Source organism: Bufo bufo, chromosome 1 (assembly GCF_905171765.1).
Source record: "Bufo bufo chromosome 1, aBufBuf1.1, whole genome shotgun sequence".
In the NCBI taxonomy this organism is placed as follows: Eukaryota; Metazoa; Chordata; class Amphibia; order Anura; family Bufonidae; genus Bufo; species Bufo bufo.
This window is the reverse complement of record NC_053389.1, coordinates 205184486-205207198: the sequence shown is the minus strand read 5'-3', so window position 1 is coordinate 205207198 and position 22713 is coordinate 205184486. Positions and strand designations below refer to the sequence as shown.

Here is a 22713-nt window from a genome sequence, read left to right as displayed (position 1 = left end):
GCTCTATGGTGTGGAGGACTGGGCTCATTACCCTGCCCCAAATTATCATATTTATGTATATGATTAAAGGGATTCTGTCACCACCTATAAGCCCTGTGAGCTAAACATATGCTCATGTCCAGGGTGGCATTCTGATTTCTAAGGTGCCCTTATAAAAGCTATTTGTGGCTTTATTCTGCGGAAAAACAGGTTTTACTAACCTGTCAATCATTGAATTAAGGTGCCCAATCAGGGGAGGTCTGTGGATGCATGGTGCCCGGCCGCACGCATCGCCGTTCGTGCCCAGCGCCGCTTTCTACTCCTCAGTGCCGCCTCTCCCTCCCTCCCCCTCCTCCCGCTTTGAGATCCCGCGCGTGCGCACAGGCTCAGCCTGATGCGTCGTTGTGGACTGCTAGCATCGGCTTCTTCTTGCACTGTGCGCACGCGCCGAGAAGGGGACACTGCTACAGATTCCAGGAAAGGTTTACTGCGAGTAAACTAGAGATGGGAAGTTCGGATCTTTCACATGAATCGGTTCATTCGCTGAGCTGACAAGAAACAAGTGAACCGAAGCTTAGGTTGCGCAATGCGCATGCGCGGATGCTTGGATTCACTTGCTGACTCGCTGACTCGGCTCTTGGTCTGAGTCAGGAAGTTTATTCTTTAAAACCCTGTGTGTAATTTTCTAACCCACTGTAGGAAAAAAGCAAGCATCCAGGGGGGGTGAATTTAACACTGGGGTAAATAATAGAATTAAAATGGAGAGTTTAATGTGTAAATGTATTTTTTTTAAAATGTATCTCTCTCAATAGTTATATAGCTACTGAATGAGACAGAAGAAGGGATGCCTTTAACATATATATCTCCTTGAGAAGCCAATTTGACCCTAAAGGGTTAATTTAACCTGTAATCTAAACTCTGTCCTGTCACTTCTCTTATCTCTCTGCTCTGCTATCAGTAAACCTTTCCGGGATATATTGTCTCACATGCGGGTGTCAGGGAGCCGCTATCTAATAGCGGGAGACTCCCTGAACCTCCGGGAGACTTGAGATCCCTGGATAAGTCCTACCTCAAACCCAGACTTCTCTGTACTGGTAGATTGTCTATCCCTAGATTCAAGTCTCTGAATTCTATGGCATGATCACTGAGCTTTCATTACAACAGCAAAATTAGAGGCGATTTAATATAACCTCAGACAAGATTTTGAAAGCATACCTTGCGTCCTTTTGAGCAGATCTATGGCTTCCTCACCTGTGAGCCAGAATTTGAGTGCGTCGTCCACGTAGAAGTCTCTTTCAACAATGTTTTGGGCATCTTTCCCAAACTCTGACTCACCATCAGAGGCAGCCCTACGTAGGCCATATGTAGCACCAGCAGGTTAAGGACTGTTAACGAACGCGTGCACCTTCATACAGTATTTCCTTGCTGGTATCATTGTCTCCGTGCCAGAGAAACCTGAGGTAATTTCTGTGGTCTTGCCGTACGATAAAGCAATGGAACATTTGTTCAATGTCTGCAGTAATGACAACTGGCTCCTTTCTGAATCTCATAAGTACTCCTACTAGATTATTATTTAGGTTTGGACCGGTGAGAAGGACGTGGTTCGGAGATACACCATTATATTTGGCACTTGAGTCGAATACCACTCTTTGTTACCGAACACGTGCACCTTCATGCGGTATTCAACCATTTCCTTGCTAGTGTCATTGTCTCCGTGCCAGAGAAACCTGAGGTAATTTCTGTAGTCTTGCCATACGATAAAACAATGAAACATTTGTTCAATGTCTGCAGTAATGGCAACTGGCTCCTTTCTGAATCTCATAAGTACTCCTACCAGATTATTAGTCAGGTTTGGACCGGTGAGAAGGACGTGGTTCGGAGATACACCATTATATTTAGCACTTGAGTCAAATACCACTATTATCTGGTTTGGTTTCCATGGGTTATATACTCCAAAGGAGGGAAGGTACCAGCATTCTTTATGTTCTTGCCAAGGTGGAGCCGGCTCTGCATGGTCATTGTGAAATATCTTTTCCATGAAGGCCACAAAATAATTTTTTATTTCAGGCATGTTTTTTAACATACGTTGCAAGGAGATGAATCTGAATAGTGCCTGTTCCCAGTTGTCAGGAAGTCGGGCTTTTACAGCATGGAAAGGTAAAGGTGCAACCCAGTGGTTAGTTGCATCTTTGAATAAACATTGTCCATTATTTTAATAAACTCTTTGTCATCTATGGACAAGGCTAATCTGTTGTCCTCTGGTGTTGTAAAAAACACTGATCTTCCTAGGTTGTCATAAAGGGTAGGAAGGATGTCTGGTACCTTAAGGAGGTTAGAAAGCTTTTCTTTTACCTCATAATGATGAACACATGGCTTAAAGTGAGTTGTGCGATCATTTTTGAGCACAAAAGTTTTGAAGAAATTCACTTGAGATGGTTTGTGGCTCTTATTTATACATACATCGCCCACAATCACTCAGCCTAAGTCGAGTCTCTGTTTCATATGGGGCATTGTCAGGACCGTTGCATCATTGCCGCACCTTGTGGACTCTTAGAATGTCTCTCCTGAGCAAGAGTAGGATGTCAGCCTTCATGTCCATAGGAGGAATCTCACTAGCTAGATGTTTCAAGTGGGAATGATGCTATGCAGCTTCTGGAGTAGGAATTTCATCTCTTTCATCAGGTATCTGGTCGGATTCAATTAACATTGGCAAGGGTATATGAAAGTTCCCTTTAATGGAGGAGATAAGGTATCCAGTGGCTCTTCTGCCATAAGTCTCTACACGACCAGAACACGTGTTTAGGGTGTATAGTGTTGCTTCTCCCGTTATGCCAAAGATCTCAAAGAATTTAGGTTTTGCCAGAGTCCTATTGCTTTGTTCATCTATAATGGTGTACATTTTGATAGCCTTTCCAAATTGCCCTTCTGGGTAGACGTTGACCAAACACACTTTTGCACAGCACTTGGAACCAGTCTCCTTGCCACATATTTCCATACAGGAAGAGGAAACAGTCGTTGTAGCTAGCTCTTGAGCCAGTGGCTCCCCGCCATGAACTGTGACGGCATTGGTTGCGGCTTGAGATGGTGCGTTGTCTTGGGATGCATTGATGTAACATGCTTGTCATTGCTGCATTCTGCACACCTGATGATAGCTTTACAGTCTTTTGCCATATGGTTTGATGAGGCACAACACTTGTAACACACTCCAAGCTCTTTGAGTGTCTCTCTGCATTCTTGCAAGGTATTTACCCTGAGCCCACAACATTCTTTTAAAGGATGAGGTCTTTTGTGGATAGGGCACATGCGATTAGGGTCCGAAAGGGTGGGGGTGTCCTTCCTAGTTGTGGAGGTTGTAATAAGTGGGACATTTGTTTTCCTAACGGATACTGTTCCCATTAAGTCTCTACGTTTACTTGTTTTGTTGTCATACCTTGAGCATGAGGATGAAGCAAGTAGAGTGGATTCTGTGAAGTCAAAGCTGGGATCATTCTTCTTCCGAGCTTGGTCACTGATGAATCTGAAAAAATAAGAGAAAGAGGGAAAATACACATTGTTTTCTCTCTTGTATCTGGAGCCCTGGTCTGCCCATTTTTCTTGCATGCCGTGTGGTAGTTTCAACACAATTAGATTGACACCATGGGTAGTATCAAGGTAACTCAGTTCTGGCAGATGTAGGTCCATTTTAGCTAATTCTAATTCCTTTAGTAGGTCGCTCAGTTTCTGGAGCTTGCGATTGTCCTTGCCAGTTATCTTTGGGAAGGCTTGAAGTCTCTTGAATAAGGCGCTTTCTATAGCTTCAGAACTGCCATAGATCTGTTCAAGTCTCTCCCATGCTGCAGCGAGACCTTCCTCTGAGTGGCCTGCATGAACTGCTCTTAATGTCTTTACGTTTTGTGCGGATTCAGGGCCTAACCAGTTGACAAGCAAGTGAAGTTCTTCCTTGGTAGTGAGGTTAAGGTCTCTCATTACTGCTCTAAAGGTCGATTTCCAGGCTCTGTAGTTTTCAGCATGGTCATCATACTGCGCATCATGTATCTGGCAAAGTCTGACATGTCTGATCTTCCATTCCTTGTTGCTGGATTGCATTGTGGTGTCTCTGGGGCATGTAGGGGCTCTGGCACGTATAGCTTAGATTGATCAGTACAGAATTATGTGGCATAAGGATTAAGCTATGGTTTAGTCTCTGGAGGATCAGTTGGCTCTACGCTAGAAATTACCTTGTTATCGGTGGATGAACATATCTGGAGTTCTGTAGGTTCACCCAGTTGGTGATTTAGAAGTGGTGTTGGTACATTCGATTTAGCAGGAGAAGCAGGCGATGATTGCCTTAACACATATCTGGCAGTGCGGTCGGATGGGTCTTCCACTTCTCCTGGGATGAAACAGTCTAGGTCGGTACCTTGCCATAATGCTTGCTTGAAGACCTTCCGTTTAGCTAAGGTAGCTGCTTCTTCCCTTTCTGTTTAGAAATTTTTTTGTTGGGCTTCTGTCTCTGCCTCCAACTGCACCATTTCTGCTTTCTTCTTTGCCATTTCTGCCTCCTTCTTTGCCATTTCTGCCTCCTTCTTTGCCATTTCTGCCTCCTTCTCTGCCATTTCTGCCTCCTTCTCTGCTTTCTTCTCTGCCATTTCTGCCTCTATTTCTGCCTCCATCTTTGCAATCTCAGCCTCTATTTCTGCTCGCTTCTTTGTTATCTCAGCCTCCTTCTTAGCAAAGGAACTTCTTACACTAGCTTCCTCTGATTCTGCCCAGATCTCTATAAGCTTGTCATGCAACGCCAACCTTCCGTAACGAGAGGTTTTGGAAGATGAAAGCGTATATTTGGTTCAAGTTGATCGATGGGATCTCACTTCTTGCAAGTGTGCGATGCGGAGTCCTGCCTTACTCTTAGTGTCTTGTACTAAGGCATCCTTCTCTTGGAGGAGATTCTTTCTCTCTTTCAACTCTTCTCAGGTATCATCAAAATCAGATTCGCTCAGGAAAGTGAGGTACTTTGTAGACAGTCGCTGACATAGGCGTTAGTTAAACGATTCAACGCTGTGGCCAACTTTGGTGCATCATTGCTACAGCGCGAAAGAGCTATATAGCGTTCAGTTCTTTGCTATAAATCATCCAAATTGTCACTGAACTCCTCTTTGGTTGCATCAAAGTTCTCTCTAATCTTTTGTGTTGGTTTGATAACACGTTTAGATCATACTGTTTGTTCTTCAGTGAACATGGACTCTGCTTGCTCTATATCCGAGTTTTTGGGAGCAGGGTGAGTTTCCATATGTTCAGTGACTGAGAAATCCACGGAGCCCCTTGTGAACATGTTATTCCTGTTTAAGTTGTACTGTCTCTAAGAAAGGATTTCAGCTTACTCACTGTGCATATGAAGCCATGTGCATGTAAGATGGCAGACAGCTATAAGCTTGCTTGCAGACTGCATGTATACATGCAAAGACTGTAGATTTAGCTTCCGTTTTGACTATTCTGCCACAGATGTACGTTAGAGAAGTCTCTGACTGGTTGTGAGTGGTAAGCTCTGTACAAGCAATGGTAGACAGCTAAAATCGCTAATATCCCTAGGTCATGGTACCATTTGTATGTGAAAATCCAGTGAGGAGAATACAATGGAGATGCTTTGGTAATTTATTGAGTTTATCTTGAAAAAAACACATAGAGGAAGAGGATACTAGAGGACATTAGAGGTCAAAACAAATTTCTCTCACCAGCTCTGAGTCTGCTGCAGGAAAGGAAGACACAGGAACAGAGCACAGGATGTGATGTCACAGAAAGGGAGGAGTAGAACAGAGAGCAAAAGCAATGGAATTTACATAATACATTTCAGGAAACCTATAACAAGAGCGACCACAGGGTGGCAGCATTAGATAACATGGTAATGATATATTAACACAAACAGCCATTTATCTAAATGGAAGAAATAAATGCTGGGACAGCACAAAATGGCTGTTCTGGCACAGTTTTTATTTTTTACAATGATAACCTGACAGGGTAGATCATGTGATATTTTTATAGGGCAGGTCATAATGACATGGCGATACCTAATATGTGCATTTTTTTACATTTTATTTTGGTTTTACACAATAAAAGAATTAAAAAAAACATTTTTTTTTTTAAATCATGCTTCTGTGTCTCCATTTTCAGAAAGTCATATTTTTAATATTTTTTGGACGATTGTCTTAGGTAGGGTCTCATTTTTTGCAGAATGAGATGACGGTTTGATCTGTACCATTTTGAGGCACATATGACTTTTTGATCGCTATTACACATTTTGTGATATAAGGTGATAAAAAATAGCTTTTTTGGCAAATTTTTTATTTTATTTGTTTTATGGCGTTCACCAGACGGGTTGGATCACATGATATTTTTATAGGGCATGTTGTTACAGACACGTACCTAATATGTGCATTTTTCAAATTTTATTTTACGCTATAAAAGCATTTTTGAAAAAAAATCATGTCCCTGGCCCGATTAGTAGAAGCTATGCCTCATCAGATGCTACCCCAGTCCCTGGCATGACCTGCACAACATATGCCTCATCTGCTGCCACCCCAGTCCCTGGCATGATCAGCAGATAATGACTCGGCAATCAATTAGTCAGAACACAGGAATAGAGCAGGTGGGCAATAAGCCCACTGCTAGTCTCCTCCAACCTTGTGGGGAGAAAGAGCATTGCATCCTGTTGCTAATAACGCTGTTGCATCACCAGGGGGCATGGCTTAGCAGCGTGTCTCTCCCGACACAGTTGCACCGAAGCTGGAGATCTCACTGCTGGAGCCTGGACAGGTAAGTTCGTGACCAGGGATGAGCGAATCGACTTTGGATGAAACATCTGAAGTCGATTTGCATAAAACTTTGTTCTAATATTGTACGGAGCAGGAGCTCCGTACAGTATTAGACTGTATTGGCTCAGATGAGCCAAAGTTATTGCTTCGCGAAGTCTGTAAACAAACCATTTCCCGAACTCGGGTTTGGTTCCAAGGCTCCTGCTCCCTACAGTATTAGAACAAAGTTTTATAGGAATCGACTTCGGATGTTTCATCCGAAGTCGATTCGCTCATCCCTATTCGTGACAGGTGGTGTGAACTCAGCTCTAGCAATCTTGGAGGGACTTTATCAAAGTTACTACCTCAATTTTCTAGTGTACAATTTTCACACATGCCTATTTTTTGTTCTTTTACACCACACTCTTCACGTGAAGGAAGGTGTGTTATGAGCAGGGATTAATGGGGAGGGGCATGGCCTTCCATTGCCAGGTACATTTACTATAACTTATTCCAGAAATTGGTCTAAATTGGTCTAAATTATTATTCAATTAAAAAGTCTCTTTACTGAAGTGAAAATGGGATTAGTAGTGCATATGGCAGTAAAAGGCACAGTTCCAAAGCATATCACAGTACAATCCTTTCCCAATAGCAGTGTATGTACAACAACAATGATGGAAGTTTCAGTACTCCCTCTCTAAAGATAATCTCAGCAGAACCCCAGTAATATAATGAGGTTAAGCACATCTGCAGTTCCTGGACTGAGGGGTGCAGATATAAGATTTGGATGGCCAGTCCATCTCCAAGTGTGGTAGGGTGCTTATGCAATATTTCCTCTCATTGCAGCAAAGTTGTTCTGCCATAACAAAGCTTAATACCTTGCTGTCTGATTCTGATGCATGGCCTGGCAAGCGCCCGACTGTATAGGGAGGGTGCTTAGGGACTGATGGTCCTCCTCCCCCATTAGGTCATTCTGGGAGCTGGCCCCGTCATGTAAGGTTTAAGTAGTGGTGGATTAGGACGGCCGTTAAGGGGTTAATTCTCTGGTGGAACCTCCTTAGACAGGATGGGGGCGGTGCAGGAATCCTGAAGGTACATATACCCCTCCTCCTGCTCCAGCACTTCCTCTTGCAAGTGGAAGCAAAGATTGTAGAGGTATGCTCCCTCTTTGCTCTGTCCACTCCAAGTTTCAGCGGGAGTTGCGGCCTCAAGGCCTCCTGGCGAGTTTACATGTGGAGGGTGAGGGTTGGCCGGCTCATTTGTGAGCGTTACCGGCTTTCCCTGGCACCCTCCCCCCCCCTGCTCCTATTCACGGTTCCGGCCGGGAGCTGCCGCATCATGCGTGCAGCCCCGGCACTTAAGCAATGGGGCCGGCAGTAACCCCCGCCCCTCCCCGCTCCCCGCTCCCTGCTCTCCGCTTCATTTTGCTGAACTTGCCGGGAGCTGCCGCATCATACGAGCAGCCCCGGTGCTTTAGCAGTGGTGCCGGCAGTAACTCCCGCCCCCCCCCCCCTCTCCGCTCCATTTGACAGGCATGGCCAGGAGCTGCCGCACTGTGCGAGCAGCCTCACCGCCTAAGCGAGGGACCTGCGATCCGCATGGCAGCCCCCATCCCCTCCACCCCTCTATATTGCAGCCCTAATCTGACCTGCGTCCCTCTATTGATCGACCTGTAGGGTCTCGCAGCGCCGCACCGTGCCCCTGCCCCCCCCCCTTTTAGCCCCTACACGGCGCCTTTGGCTTACTATTATGATCGGTGGTGGGGGCATAGGGAGTTTTTCACCCCCAACACCTGAGCATCCCATACCGCCCCCCCCCCCCTACCTCTTTCCCTCCCACTAGCGGTACTCATGGGGGTTCTGTATACATGAACAGTTTTTTATGTGGCCCCCTAGGCACCAAGGACCGGCTCCAGCACCACTGTGGCCCTAGCACTGCCCCTTACTGTAGCCAAATGGGTTTTTCACCCCCCCCCCCCCCCACACACCCTGGGCCCGGTCTTTTTGGGCAGGACCCTTATGTCAGGCAGTTACCGTGTAGCTTCTCCCTTTCCATTCAAAATGCATGATGTAGCTCTGCTGCCACCTACTGTGCCACATAGTTAATATTGTCTGTACAGCGGATTACTGGTGCCCCGGTTTATTAATTAGTGCCCTCCTAAACCATGGGGCACTATGGGTCTCAGTTTTTGCCTGTTTGTATCTCCCTCCTCTCCCAACCCCAGGAGCAAGGGTTGCTTTGTGTTTTTTCCTCCTTCGCAGGTGTCAGACGTCAAGGCCAAAGTGGGTCCCGCAAGCGCCGGGCCCGTCGCCGCTTCTGGTGGAAGTAGGCGCCCCAGTTCCTCCAGGCGGCGCTCACCGTCGTCTTCTGATGGTATGTCGGGTGCATCTGAGGAGTCTGGTCTGATGTTGCATTCAAAACCGTAAGAGGCAGGTGCCTACCATCCATTCAGCCTGGTCACTGTAGTGGCCCTTTGGGGTTGCAGTTCCTGTACCTGCTACTTCGGTGGCGCCGTCCCTGATTACACTACGCCTGGTGAGTACCAATGCACACTCTTGGATGCGTGCACCCTAAAAAAAAAAAAAAAAACTTTCCCCGAGTCATTCTTTTAGATCAGCGTTACGTAATTTCATGTGCAACGTTTTTGGGTTTATAACTCTTATATTTCTTTTAGCTTGCTACTTTATAGCAATACAGTATATAGCAATACAGTAAAAATAAAAAAATAAAAATTATTTAAATAAAATATAGTTAAAATTAGTTCATTGCCTAAGGGATGGGGTTTGTGAGTTCATATCCCCGTAGGAACTTTAGTTCTATATCCGCTCGTGTATCTCGTACGCTATATGATCATTCTATAGATCAGTGATGGCGAACCTATGGCACGGGTGCCAGAGGCGGCACTCAGGGCCCTCTCTCTGGGCACCCACGCCCTGGAAATAGTCTATGTTGTACCAGTATGCCTTAGACTTTTCCTGCCATTCATCAGCGCAGGGCGCACTATGAACAGCACAGACAGTGCATTGAATGTAGGCGGGCTATTATAGCTAAATGATAAAGTACATGGAGGATATACTATACTGGACTGTAGTATTCAGTTTAAATTGCCGTGTTGGCACTTTGCGATAAATATGTGGGTTTTGGGTTACAGTTTGGGCACTCAGTCTGTAAAAGGTTCGCCATCACTGCTATAGATGGTACGCTATGGGTTTTTATTTTGTGATATATAGTGTCGCCGTATGTTTGTACTGCAAGCTGGTAGCTCAAACATCCAGGCTTTCTTAGTTCAAACCGCTTTAGCCTCAAAAATAAAAAAATAATGTTTACTTGTTCACCAGCGGTTTTACTTTTTATATACGGTGAGTTATTCTATACGGTGGTGTGTAAGGTTTTTACTGTCGGCGGGGGTTCAATTTCGGTTATTTGTTACCCCACGATACAAAGGGTTTTATTTTAGCTGTATTATGGCTAGGTACTTCTTTAGCCTTTGGTTCATTCCCGGTAGATGGGTATATATAAAAAAAATATATTATTATAATAATAATAATAATTAAATAAAATGATAATAATAAAAAAAAAATAAAAAAATAAAAATAATAATAATAATAATAAAAAAAAAATTAAAATAAAATAGTGTATAGATATACAAGGGATGACATAATATGCCGTGGAATTTCGCATATTCCGTAATAATATATTGAACATAGTATATTTGGTTTCTTTCCTGTGTAAAGTAGTACTTCCTGTTGGGCTCCTACCTTTGGCACTATGCCGTGAGTATTTAAAAAAATTAAAAATAAATAAATAAAAAAATAATAATAATGAGAATAATAATAATAATAATCATTTAATCTGTTCTATTTGTGCTTTCAATACTGTCATATATGGCATGGTTTTATTCATATATACAGGTGCAAAAAAAAAAAAAAAGGGGCATGAAAAGATATCCCTCTTGTGTAGTGGTTGCCATACTTGCTTCTAGTATACCAGGGTGGTGTTTGAATCCTGGCAGAAACATTCAGTAATAGAGATAACTTTGTATATTTACTATTTTCTAAGCTCTGGGCTATGATGCAGAAGCTGTGATTTCGGACTCTCTCTTTAGTTCGGTGGGTTTCAGTATGGACGAATCCGAGGGGGATCCCCGCGATGTGTGCGGTACAGGAGGCCTTATTCTAGTGCAGCTGTGTTTTTCGGCTCGGCGGTATTGTGCTCAGCGGTTTCAGGGTTTGTACGTGGCTCCGCTGCCTCTATTTGGGTGTATATTGTAGGATCCGGGTCTCAGGTATAATTGGAAGTTAGACGGAAGCGGATATCCGTGTCCGTTCGTTCGTCGCTCAGGGTAGAGCTTTAAAAAGATGCAAACACAATTCATGGAATTTCACTTTTATCTGCAGCCTTTCATATCCCGTTCTTATCGGTTTTGGAGCGGATCAGACACACTGATTGGTCCTCTTTTGGCCTTCACAGGCCGGCATGCTGACCCTCCAAAATATAATTTTCATGCATCGTTCCAATTTGTGGCTGGCGATGCGGTTGTAATAAGTGAGTATTTACTTTGGTAAGTCATCTTTCGTCTCCTTCAGCCTTTGTTTTGACTTATTGATATTTCATCCAAGGTGTTTGTCTCTTCATTCGAGGCCGCACAGCGTTTGGTTTTATCCCTGGTTTTTATGGGGTTATAGCTTTAAAGGGCTTAGGACCCATCTATACATTACGAGCCAGTGAATCTCTTCCGCCCGGTTTCGATCCGGCGTTTAGTTGGTTATTCGGTTATGACTTTACTATGGTGGGGCTTCAATTCCTTTTCCTCTGTGGTTTTACATTTCAGAAAATAAATAAATATGGAAAATGGAAATATATATCTAATTTACACATAATTAAAAGATAAGAATAAAAGAATAAAAAAATAAAAATAAAATGTAATTTGTATGGAATAGAGGTATTCTGTGGCTAGTTATATGATTGATCCTCTATGTGGTGGCTGTCAGGCTAATTGTTTTTTCTTTCAGGTCGTGGCGTTCGCATTTCGGATATCTTCCGTGGGTTCGGAGAGAGGACCTCGGCCCGGTGGGCGTTTTTGGTTGTCGAGAGGTGGAAGTTTCTGGAACGGGATCCGGGATTCCAGGTGGTTGGTATAGCGTTGTGCCAGGGGCGCGGTGATGCTGGAGACCCAGCTGAGATAATTCCCTGGCCTATTCCGTAGCTTTGGACCTCATGGTTCTTACGTACGTTTATCTCGGTCATTTTTAGGAGGTTGGTGATATCTCCCAGGTGGGTTGTGTCTGGGCTATATTTGGGAATGCATTAGGGATACAATACAAAAGGTATAGATCATGGGGTGGTGGTTTGTCACCGTTTCGGATGTTGCAGCTATATAGTGTAGTGCTTACAGCTGGATCAACGACCTCTCTAACCTTCTTTTTCCCGGACGCAGGGGATCTCCTCTTTTAGTGGCTCGGCCCTGTGGGTAGATTTATGGGAGTTGTGTTGCCTTGTGTCTAAAGCTATAGCTCAGTGGTAAGACACTTGCTTGGCATGTAGTGTTCATGGGTTCAAAACCCCTTCCATGCTTTCTTCGGAACCCTCTCCAGCTCCGGTATATCTGCTTGTTTACGGGACACCAGAACTTTACGCTGTCCTTCATGGTGGTTTGACTAGTATTTTATATGGGGGTTGGGCTATGTTCTCCTCACGGGTTTCTATCCCCCGTTTTCATCAACCGGTTTTCTTATTGGCATTGGTTTTTGATGGTACATGTTGGCGTTTTGTATGTTAGTCGGTAATTCCTTTTCCGGCCTGTAAGAAGGTTTTAAACAGACCCTGTTCCGCTGGGTGGTGGTCGGAGCCCCGTTTGGAGAACGGGTCTCCTCCGTGGCGGCATTTGAATACAGCGGAGATATGGTGGGAGCAGATGGCGTTCTTGCCCGCTGGGAGTCCAGCTGTGGGCATACTGCTCTGATGATTACGGTTTAACTTGCCTGCTGGGAGTCCAGCGGTGGGCATATCGCTCTGATGATTACGGTTTAACTTGCCCGCTGGGAGCCCAGCGTTTGGCATACTGCTCTGATATTATGGTTTATTAAGGTTTGCCGCTTTAATAAAGAAGCTGTGGCCGATCACCATCCAGCAATAAAATGATACAGTTGTCTGTGTTGTTTGTTATGGGTCAAGGTTGGGTAAAGGGGCCAGAGGTGATTAAAGGTGTTTTCCCCTTCCCATGTTTCCCTGAATACCGGCAGTCTTATGTGCTCTGGACCTCCTTATCTCCTTTTCTCTGGTAGTAGAATCGCTTCCTTGAAGTTGAAGTCTCAGAGACTGAGGTTACCTGAACTATTGTGTACCTAATAGCACTGTATTGATAGGTCAGGGTTAAAATTCTTGACTCAGTCCTTTTTAGATTGCCAGGAGATTGACCTGGATACTCCTCTGGTTAGACGGGTTTGCAAGCTAGCTGTGCTAGAGAGATGGCCTATGTTGCTTGAGCTCCTCAGAGTTAGGTCTGAGTTTCAGAAAACCATCATCTCTGAAACTACAACTACTCAAGTAAGCTATTCCTAAAGTGAGAGAGAGACAGACAGAAAGGAAACTAGAAGGTCCCCAATCTGCTACGTTGTGCATTGTTAGTCATACAGTAAGCTATTGTGCACGTTAATGGCAGAGATAGATTTTGCTGCTGTGAGAGAGAATATCACACCCTTCCACACTTTGCGATGGTTTGGCCAGCCATGTCTTAAATCTGTACCCTTCAGCCAGGAATTACAGAACCTATACCAAAAACCTAAATTTCCTGCCTAAGGTTTTGCAGAGAGACAGACTTTAGAAAGATGGCGAGGAGTGCCACAAACCCCACCATTGTTACTGTCCATACATTGCAATTGAGGAAGAACTGCACTGGGATTTGTTTGGAACTGTACCTTGATACTTTTGGGTGTACTACTACTCCTATTCTCCACTTATTTATTTTCTACAACTGACCCGGTCACTGAATCCATTACCGTACACAGGGGCAGATTGAAAATGTAGTCCATCGGGAAAAGTCCCTGTAGGCCGATTGCCTTTTACTATGCACTGTGCATATAATGACAGCCCGGCCTACGATCTGTGCTACATAAGTCATTATTATGATAATGAGAATGTAGCGGGGCCAGCAGCCTGCCATGTGTATTACAGACTGTAGCGCACATCGCAGTGGGGTTGCCAACCAGAATTTATTTTTTTCTGTACAACTGATTTCAAATTCCCAGACAGTCAACATTTTTTACAGACAAATTGGAAAACCATAATGAATGCTAAAGATTATAAGTAATACATGTCTATAGCTCCATATACTCATAAGAACTCTTTACCAGCATACCAGCATTTACTGTGAGCATACCTCCCAACCATCCAGGATCTGGCTGGACAGTCCCGGATTACAGAGGATTTCGCACGGTCCAGGTATGTGGGGAGGTATGTCCCGCTTTCTGGCAGCTGTCCTCACTTCCATAGGACGCAGAGACAGTTGCCTATAATGATGAAGCAGAGAGCCATCGCCGGTATCGGCTCCCTGCTCCATCATTCCTCCCCCTGCCGACTCTTTACACCTCTGGTCTGTGCGGGGGCGGGGCTGGCCAGCAGTCAGCCTTGGCTCCTCCTCCTCCACAGACCAGAGCAGCTGATGTCCTGCTGGTGCTTCTGCTAAGAACAAGGTGAGTATGTGGAGTTTATTTTTTTTACCTTCTGTGAGGGGGCACATAACTGGGCATATTACTGGGGGCACAGCTGGGCATAATTCTGTGAGGGGTCACATAACTGGGCATATTACTGGGGGCACAGCTGGGCATAATTCCGCAAGGGGGCACATAACTGGGAATTCTACTGGGGTCGCAGCTGGGCATAATTCTGTGAGGGCGGCACATAACTGGGCATAATACTGGGAGCACAGATGGGCATAATTCCGTGAGGGGGCACATAACTGGGCATATTACTGGGGACACAGCTGGGAATAATTCTGTGAGGGGGCACATAACTGGGCATATTATTGTAAATTGTGCAGAATGCACAGCAAGAATCCTAGGGAGCCATGGCGTGAGAGTACAAGGCAGAGATGAATTTTTGGGAGAAGTAATAGTGGCTAGGTATCTTCCAGAGAGGCAAAGCGCACACCATCAGTTCCCTAAAGGCAGCAGACTGTACTAAATGGTACAGCAGTGACTGCACCGCCAACAACTTAGCTAGGTAAGAATTAAGCTTGCACACCAGTGAACTGCTGGGCGTGTAGGGTTGTTTCCTGGCAACGTATTCTGTAATCGATGGCTGACAAGGAGGATTCTAAATTGGAGAGGATCTCTGATCCTGATGTGGAGGTCTGATTTGAGAATTTGATGACATTTTTTTTTTTCTTATTTACCTCTTTTAAAACCTGGGGTGCGTCTTACCATCAGGTGCATCATATTTCTTCTTTCAAGTTGGACCACGCTGCTCCAGAAGGCAGGAAAAACACCACTTTAGACTCCTTCCAATAATCCATGGATATAGGGAAGCAAAAGGCCACAGAAAACAGCAGAGTCTTCACTCATTCGCCTCTGTCAGACACCAAAGGATAGCCACAATAGTGAAATACCATCACATAAACGGAATAACAATATGTAACCGTTTATGTGATGGTATTTCACTATTGTGGCTATCCTTTGGTGTCTGACAGAGGCGAATGAGTGAAGATTCTGCTGTTTTCTGTGGCCTGCTTCCCTGTATCCACGGATTATTGGAAGGAGTCTAAAGTGGTGTTTTTCCTGCCTTCTGGAGCAGCGTGGTCCAACTAGAAAAAGGATTGAGATTTATGTGAACTGTACCCACTTCACGATTGGGACCTGCGACGCAGAAAAAGGCAACGTACCAGAGACTATTTTATTTATTTATTTATATTAGGTGCGTCTTATTTGGTCACAGTGGCTTCACACTGGGTGAAGTTTCTCCACACACATCATCTCCAGTCAATGCCAATGATCTGCTGAACACCAGGACTGGATCACATTAAGGCCTCATGCAGACGGCCGTGTTCCGCGGCCGAGAGCGGTCCATGGTAACCTGGCCGGGATTCCTTCTGACAGCAGGAGCGCACGGTGTCATTGGTTGCTATGACGCCGTGCGCTTCATGCCACCGCTGCTGTACAGTGATACACTCGTATACGACCGCTCTCGGCCGCGGAACACGGCCGTGTGCATGAGGCCTAAAGGAGAAGTTTCCAGACTGGATGTTGGCTCAGGCTACTCAGGTCACTCTACATAATTGTAGATGACCTCAAAAAGGATTCTTTACGGTAAGAGCAGTGAGACTACGGAACTCTCTGCCTGAGGAGGTGGTGATGGTGAGTACAATAAGAGAATTCAAGAGGGGCTTGGATGAATTTCTGGAGTGTAATAATATTACAGGCTATAACTACTAAAGAGGGGTCCTTGTGGTTCGTAAGTGGGGAAAATTGGCTTGTACCTCAGTTGTTTTTTTTTTGCCTTCCTCTGGATCAACTTGAAGGATGACGGGCCGAACTGGATGGACAGATGTCTTTTTTCGGCCTTATATACTATGTTACTATGTTACATACATAAGGTCTGGAGGACATGGCAGAGCAGGAACAGACAGTATCAGGCAAGTTGTAGAACCCTGAAGACTGCCACATGGCTGTGAGTGCAGACTCTGAATGAAATGCATAGGAGAGGGAGGAGGACCATTGTTCCTTGCCCCCTCCACTCCAGGAAAAAGATGCAAGTTTTAATAGCAAGCCTGGCAGGAGGTAGAAAAATGTTTAACAAAAAATAAAAATATGTAATTTAATAATTAGCTCAATGTTCGGCATAAGATGATGTCAGGCGCATACTTAAACCTTTTAAAAGGGATGGTCCAATGGAAAATATTCTACATTTATCAAATCAGGACCTTTAATAATTGCATGTGATTAAAAAATTTCTATAGCCACTGAGTTACTCAATAAAATCTATCTGCATAGTGTCTCCTGTTTGTTCTTTTCTTTATTTCTCTGTCCACCTCGTTGAGGTGGACACACATGCTCAGTTCCATCCTTGAAAAAAAAAAAATAGAACATGTCCTATTCTTGTCCGTTTTGCAGACAAGAATAGGTTTCTCTTTCATGGGCCGCCCATTCCGTTCCGCAAATTGTAGAACGCACACGGACGCCATACATGTTTTGAAGATCCGCAATTTGCAGACCTGAAAACGCTGCACGGTCATGTGCATGAGCCCTTACAAAGAGATTTTAAGTTACTATATGATGTCTGATTTTCATTTTTACATTAATCATGGGATTACCTCTTTAAGTACAGTCTCAACACCAAACGGCAACTCATACTTAAAAATGTAGCAGACACTATGTACTCACCATTGCCTTGCAAAAAATCTTCAAGTAATTCTGGGAAGCTCTGGGGATCTTTATAGAGGCAGATCATTTTGTTAAAATAAAACAAAGACACTACAATGTCCTTAGGGTTCCTTATAATGTATATGATCTATTAGAATGAATTAGCAAATGTCAATACATAGCAGTTCAGCATACTGAAATGTGTGGTTATCATGTATTTTAAAATGTACCTGCCATTTCTTTAAACATGTGACATAGCAGAAGTTTAAGACTACTTTCACATATGCGTTTTGCATTCCAGTTTTGAGATCCGGCAGAGGGGCAAAACGCTTCCCAATTCATTGGGGACAAAACAAAACAAACCAGATCAGGATGCATTACCTTCCAATTTGTTCAGTTTATTGACCGGACACAAAACCACTACAAGCTGTGGTTTTGTGTCCGGTTATGTCAGTAACAAAATAAAAAATGGATCCGACACCCATTGATTTACATGCAAAGCACCATGCCCCAGTTTTTTGCCAAATTTATGATTTTTTATTAAGCAGAAGAAATTTGTGAAACAGATCAGGGAGAATTCTGTGAGGAATTAATTAAAACAGCTTGTGTATTGGCAGCCAAACAGGAAATTTCATGCAAAAAAAATCATAAAAACAAAGAATATAGCATGGGGGTACTGATGATCTGTCCAGAAACCAGTCTTCGTCCTGTCCAACAACTTTATACTTTGCTGCCTGATTGTTCCCAAGCTCCACTTAACCAAATATGATTATTCATGATTCTGTCTTGCATACTGACTTGACGGCAACAAGCACTGTCAACCACACTAGGTATTGTGGGTATCCGCTCTGGTAGGCAGTGGTAGCGAGTGCAGTATAGAGGCAACACAAACTGGTCTTGGTGTAAAACACAATGGCCCAGATTCAGGTAGATTTGCCCATTACTTACACCTGAGCCGCTCAGCTGAATTTCTCTGCGCTGGAGCAATTTTGCCAAATTGCCACCTGATTCAGGAATCGTTTGTTCATTTAATTTGCTCCTGTTTAAGGCAAAGCTGAGGGTGCAAGGCCGTGCAAGTCAAAGTGGGTGTGCCCTTATGTAAATGAGGAATTTTCGGCTCAGCAGAGGTTTGCTAGCATAATTTCAGGGCAAATCCTGCTCAGCTGCTTGCACTGAGCAAATAAATAGGAGCAGACTTGCGCAGGTTCTTTGCTGAATTTCATCCTGCTTTTTCCTACCCCCCCTGAGCAAGGAAATTCAGCCCTTTTGCAAGACATGGCACCTCCCAAAGGGACCAAAAAAAGGAAGCCCAACTTTGTGGCTGCAGAGATGGACATCCTGATTGCTGCACTCCAGCAGCATAAGGAAGTCCTATATGGTGCCCAGCGGGCAAACACCACCATTGCCCAAAGGAGGGCTATATATGAAGCCATTGCCCTGGACATCAATGCCCTGGGTAATGAAGTGCGTACCTGGGATGACATCCAGAAGAAATTAAATGATATGAGGCGCAGGGTCCGTGAAAAACTGGCTCTTATCAGGAAGCATACCGGTGGCACGGGAGGTGGTCCGCGATGTATGATCCGGCTCAATCAGGAGGAGCAGCTTATTGCACAAACGTTCGTGCAGGAGCAGGTGGAGGGACTTGAAGGGTACGACTCCACTGTTGGGAACTTGGGGACTGGTAAGTTATTTTTCTTTCATATCTGCTGTGCATCATGGGAGGGGGTACAAGTGAACATATGAGAAGTGTGTTGCACCAGCAAAATATGTCGTTTTGGTGTCATCCACAGGTGGTGATGAGGAAGAAGAAGCTGGGCCGTCTTCGGCTGCGGCTCGACCCAGCCCATCCAGACCAGAGCCAGGGGTCCAGTCAGGCCCCATGGACATTCTGGCTATGCTGGTCCAGGAGGAGATCATACCGGGGCCAAGTATGGAGGAGCAAGTGGTATTGGAGGAGGATTCCTTTTTCCTCATCCAAGAGGACTCTGGCTCCCTCCAGGAGGATACCACCATCCCTGTGCAACCCACCACCCCCCCGCCCAGCACGTCATCCCCCTCCAGGGCAAGCCCCTCCAGGGCAAGCCCCTCCCTTGTGGACCCCTCCCCTTCTCCCTCTGTCCGTGGCCGAGCCTCTCCTCCCAGGAAGGCTCTGTCCAAAACGAGGCATATATCCTCCAGCCTCCGTGACGGTCTGCTGGAGGAGCAGGCCCTGCAGACCCGCCATATAGGGGCCATGGTGGGAGAGGTGCGTCGTCTGGCGGACAGCATGGCATCCACCTCCACCTCTATGCAGCATGCCCTCACCCTGCATGAGGACCGGGACAAACATGTGGCACAGAGCCTGGGGGAAATTAGTGGCAACTCTAAGGCCATAGTCACCTGCTTGGTGGCTCTGGAGACCACACCAGCTTTGTTAAGCAGGATGACAGCTGCGGTGCAGGCCAACACCGCTGCAGTGCAGGAGGAGGCGAGAGTTACCCGCCGGCATCAGCGGGATACCACCACCCGCCAAATGCGGATGTTGGCCCAGACCAACACCATCCTTGCCCGCCTGGCCAACGCCATGGAGGGCATGCAGCCACCACCTGCAAGGAGTGTGGAAGTAGGGGTTGATGCTCCTCCCCCCCCCCTCCTCCCCCCACCCCTCCATCCCCACCCCATGCCTCCTCCGCACCACGGAGATTGAGGAGCCAGAGCCGGGGCACCCTTGGCCCAAAGAAAAAAACCAAAAAATAATTTTATGTCTACATTTTTTTGCTCAACACAATATGATTTTTTTTATTATTTTTCTATATGCTCAGGGTATGAGATTATTTTTTTTTTATATGCTCAGGATATGAGTTTTTATATTTATTTGTAGTCCCTACACACGGTGAGGAGTGTATACTACAGTGTGACTGGTGTGTGAATGGGGGGGGGGGTGGCACTCCTGCTGGAAAAGGGGTGTCACCCTCTGCCATGTGAAAGGTGTATGAATGGACAGCAACATAATTGGAGCCTTGACGCGGCGTTGCTGCTCCCTAATACCATGGGGTATTGTTGGGTCTAATCCAATTGGGGGTGCATGTGTCGGGTGTGTGCTAGGGACTACAGTGGTGTACATACATGCATTATACTTGTGACAAGATCAGGGTGTGTTTAATGTGCAAAGAGACGTTCCACAAGACCATTCCGGATTGCTCTTCCCTCAGAAGATCCGGTAGTGTTTCTTGGGGGGGGGGGGGGTTGCGTGGTTCGGGGGTAAGGTCATTGCGTAGCTCAATGTGCATGCCCCTTCTTTGAGCTAAATTGTGGAGAATACTACATGCCCCTACGATTTGGCATACAAAGTTGGGTGAATACAATAGGGTCCCCCCTGATTTATCCAGACATCTGAATCGAGATTTAAGGATGCCAAACGTGCGCTCCACCACCGCACGGGTACGTGCATGGGCTTCGTTATATCTTTCCTCTCCTGGTGTTTGAGGGTTACGAAATGGGGTCATCATGTGAGGTCCCAGGGCATAGGCAGAGTCACCTGGAAGGGAAAAGACAGGAGGATGTTAGTCGTGCATGTGCCCCTTGTGATGTGTGCATCATGGGGGGGGGGCAGTCATACCTGACACCCATGTCACTCACCAATCAGCCAGCTGTCTCCATACATGTTCTGGTCAAACTCGGTTGGGATGGGGCTGTGTCGGTAAATAAAACTGTCATGGCTTGACCCTGGGTGTTTGGCACGGACATGCCATATGAGGCCATGTGCATCCACAATCATCTGCACATTTATCGAATGCCAATGTTTCCTGTTGCAGTAGATATGCTCGAGGTGCCGGGGGGGGGGGGGGGGGCGTAGTGCCACATGGGTACAATCTATTGCACCCACAGTGCGTGGAAATCTGGCTAATAAATAAAAATCACTGATTGCCTTCTGCCGCACGTCAGCCGTGGTTGGTTTGATAAATTGTGTGCCCATTCGTCTGAGTATTGCAGGGATCACTTGGTGCACACACCTGCTCATGCTGGATTGGGACATCCCCGCCACCACTCCACCTGTGCGCTGAAATGAGCCAGTTGCCAAAAAATGAAGGGTTGCCACTACCTTCACCAGTGGCTGCACTGCCTGTCCCCGATGGGTCGGGCTGCTGATGTCATCCTGCAGGATTGTTACCAACTCAAGGATGACTTCAGGGCTAAAGCGAAACATGCGATACACCTCAGTATCAGTCATCTGAAAAAGGTTGTAGCGCCCTCTGTAAATCCTCTCCCGTGCCCTCCTACGAGTCGGCTCAGTCAATAGAATATCAAGAACCATAGCTGCCCCTGGCATGTTGGTGCACAGATGTGAGGTCCCGAAAATGTGGGTGCTCTGCTTGTTCAGATCGTCTGTCTAGGTGCTGCAGAAGTTGCGAGCTCCTTCAGATGACATTTGGCCATCTTTTGCTAACTTGCCCCTGCTTTTAACAGGAGCAAGTTTGCCCAGGGAAAAAAGCTTGCACGCTTCCAGCGCAAGATGCGCATCACACGCGCATGTTTCTGAATCATCGGCAGTACCTAATTTGCATATTCGCTGAGGGAATTCCATGAAGGCGCAACTTACACCCCGCGCAAAATTGCACGAAAATTGCGCAGGAACAGCTAGGCTGCGTGCGCGGGAAAATGGCCGCATTTCAGGCTTAACTGGTTTACAGAATCAGCCGCAAATTTGCATAGGAGCAAATCAGTACTTGCGCGGCGCAAATCACACTTGTTCCCGCGCAAGTGCTTCTTGAATCTGGGCCAATGCTTTGTTTATTCACACGGTGCATACAAGTGAAAGACGGTGCAGTTCATAGGGAGGGTGGTCACACACAACAGCAAAATAATAGTTCAATCACAGCAAGTCCCTGAATGGGCCTCAAACCTGCTGCAGGCTACTTGAGGCCTGTTTCCGTCACATAAAACAAAGTCTATTTAAAGCCAGGAGTAATGTCACCTTTTTCTCCTTGGTGAAGTAAGTCCCTGGGTCCGGCTTTTAGCCACGGAACACGGATCCCTCCTGGCTTCAGCTGCGGGTTCCCGCTCACTCCTTTACAGGCCTCAGCACACAGCCCAGCTCACCTCCACTTCTCACTCTCACAGCCAGAGAACAAAGAAGCTCCACATTGCGCACCACACCCTTGTTGCTGGTCGGGTTTTAACCCTTCCCTGCAAAACCTGCCGTGGACCGTGGGGAGACAGGCACCCACCGGCACATCTGCCTGCTCCCAGTAAGAGCCAGCCCGGATCCGCTGTTTTAACAGCATAACCGCTGCAAAATGCACTTTTCCGGCTCTTACTCCACCGGGGCCAGGACCCCCGGTGGCAGGTACCTCCCGTCTACCACCACCCCAGGTACTCTCCTACAGTATGCAAAAGTAAGCTCCAGCTCACCTGTGCCTTCTCTGTACCAGACGAGCGCTGTTGTAGTCCGATTTGTGACCTTTTGCGATCCACAAAGTAAATACCAGCACCGTTCCTTAAAGCTATGGCGATGCTTTATTCTTGAGTACAGCAAGCACATACAAATAATCACAGCACCAACTGTAAATGCATTCTGGACAAACTACATGTCCTTAATTACAAACACAAATTTTGTAATGATGAAGGAC

The 22713-nt window shown here is 45.9% G+C and overlaps 1 protein-coding gene across 1 annotated transcript in view; it reads right to left on the bottom strand.

Moving 5' to 3' along the window:
• The window catches only part of LOC121002875 (sulfotransferase 2B1-like), a 51470-nt gene that overhangs the window by 8551 nt on the left and 20206 nt on the right, over positions 1-22713 (bottom strand). Inside the window, exon 4 of the mRNA XM_040434513.1 lies at positions 17123-17249. Within this exon, the coding sequence (XP_040290447.1) occupies positions 17123-17249 (127 nt within the window). The remainder of the gene's footprint in view (positions 1-17122; positions 17250-22713) is intronic.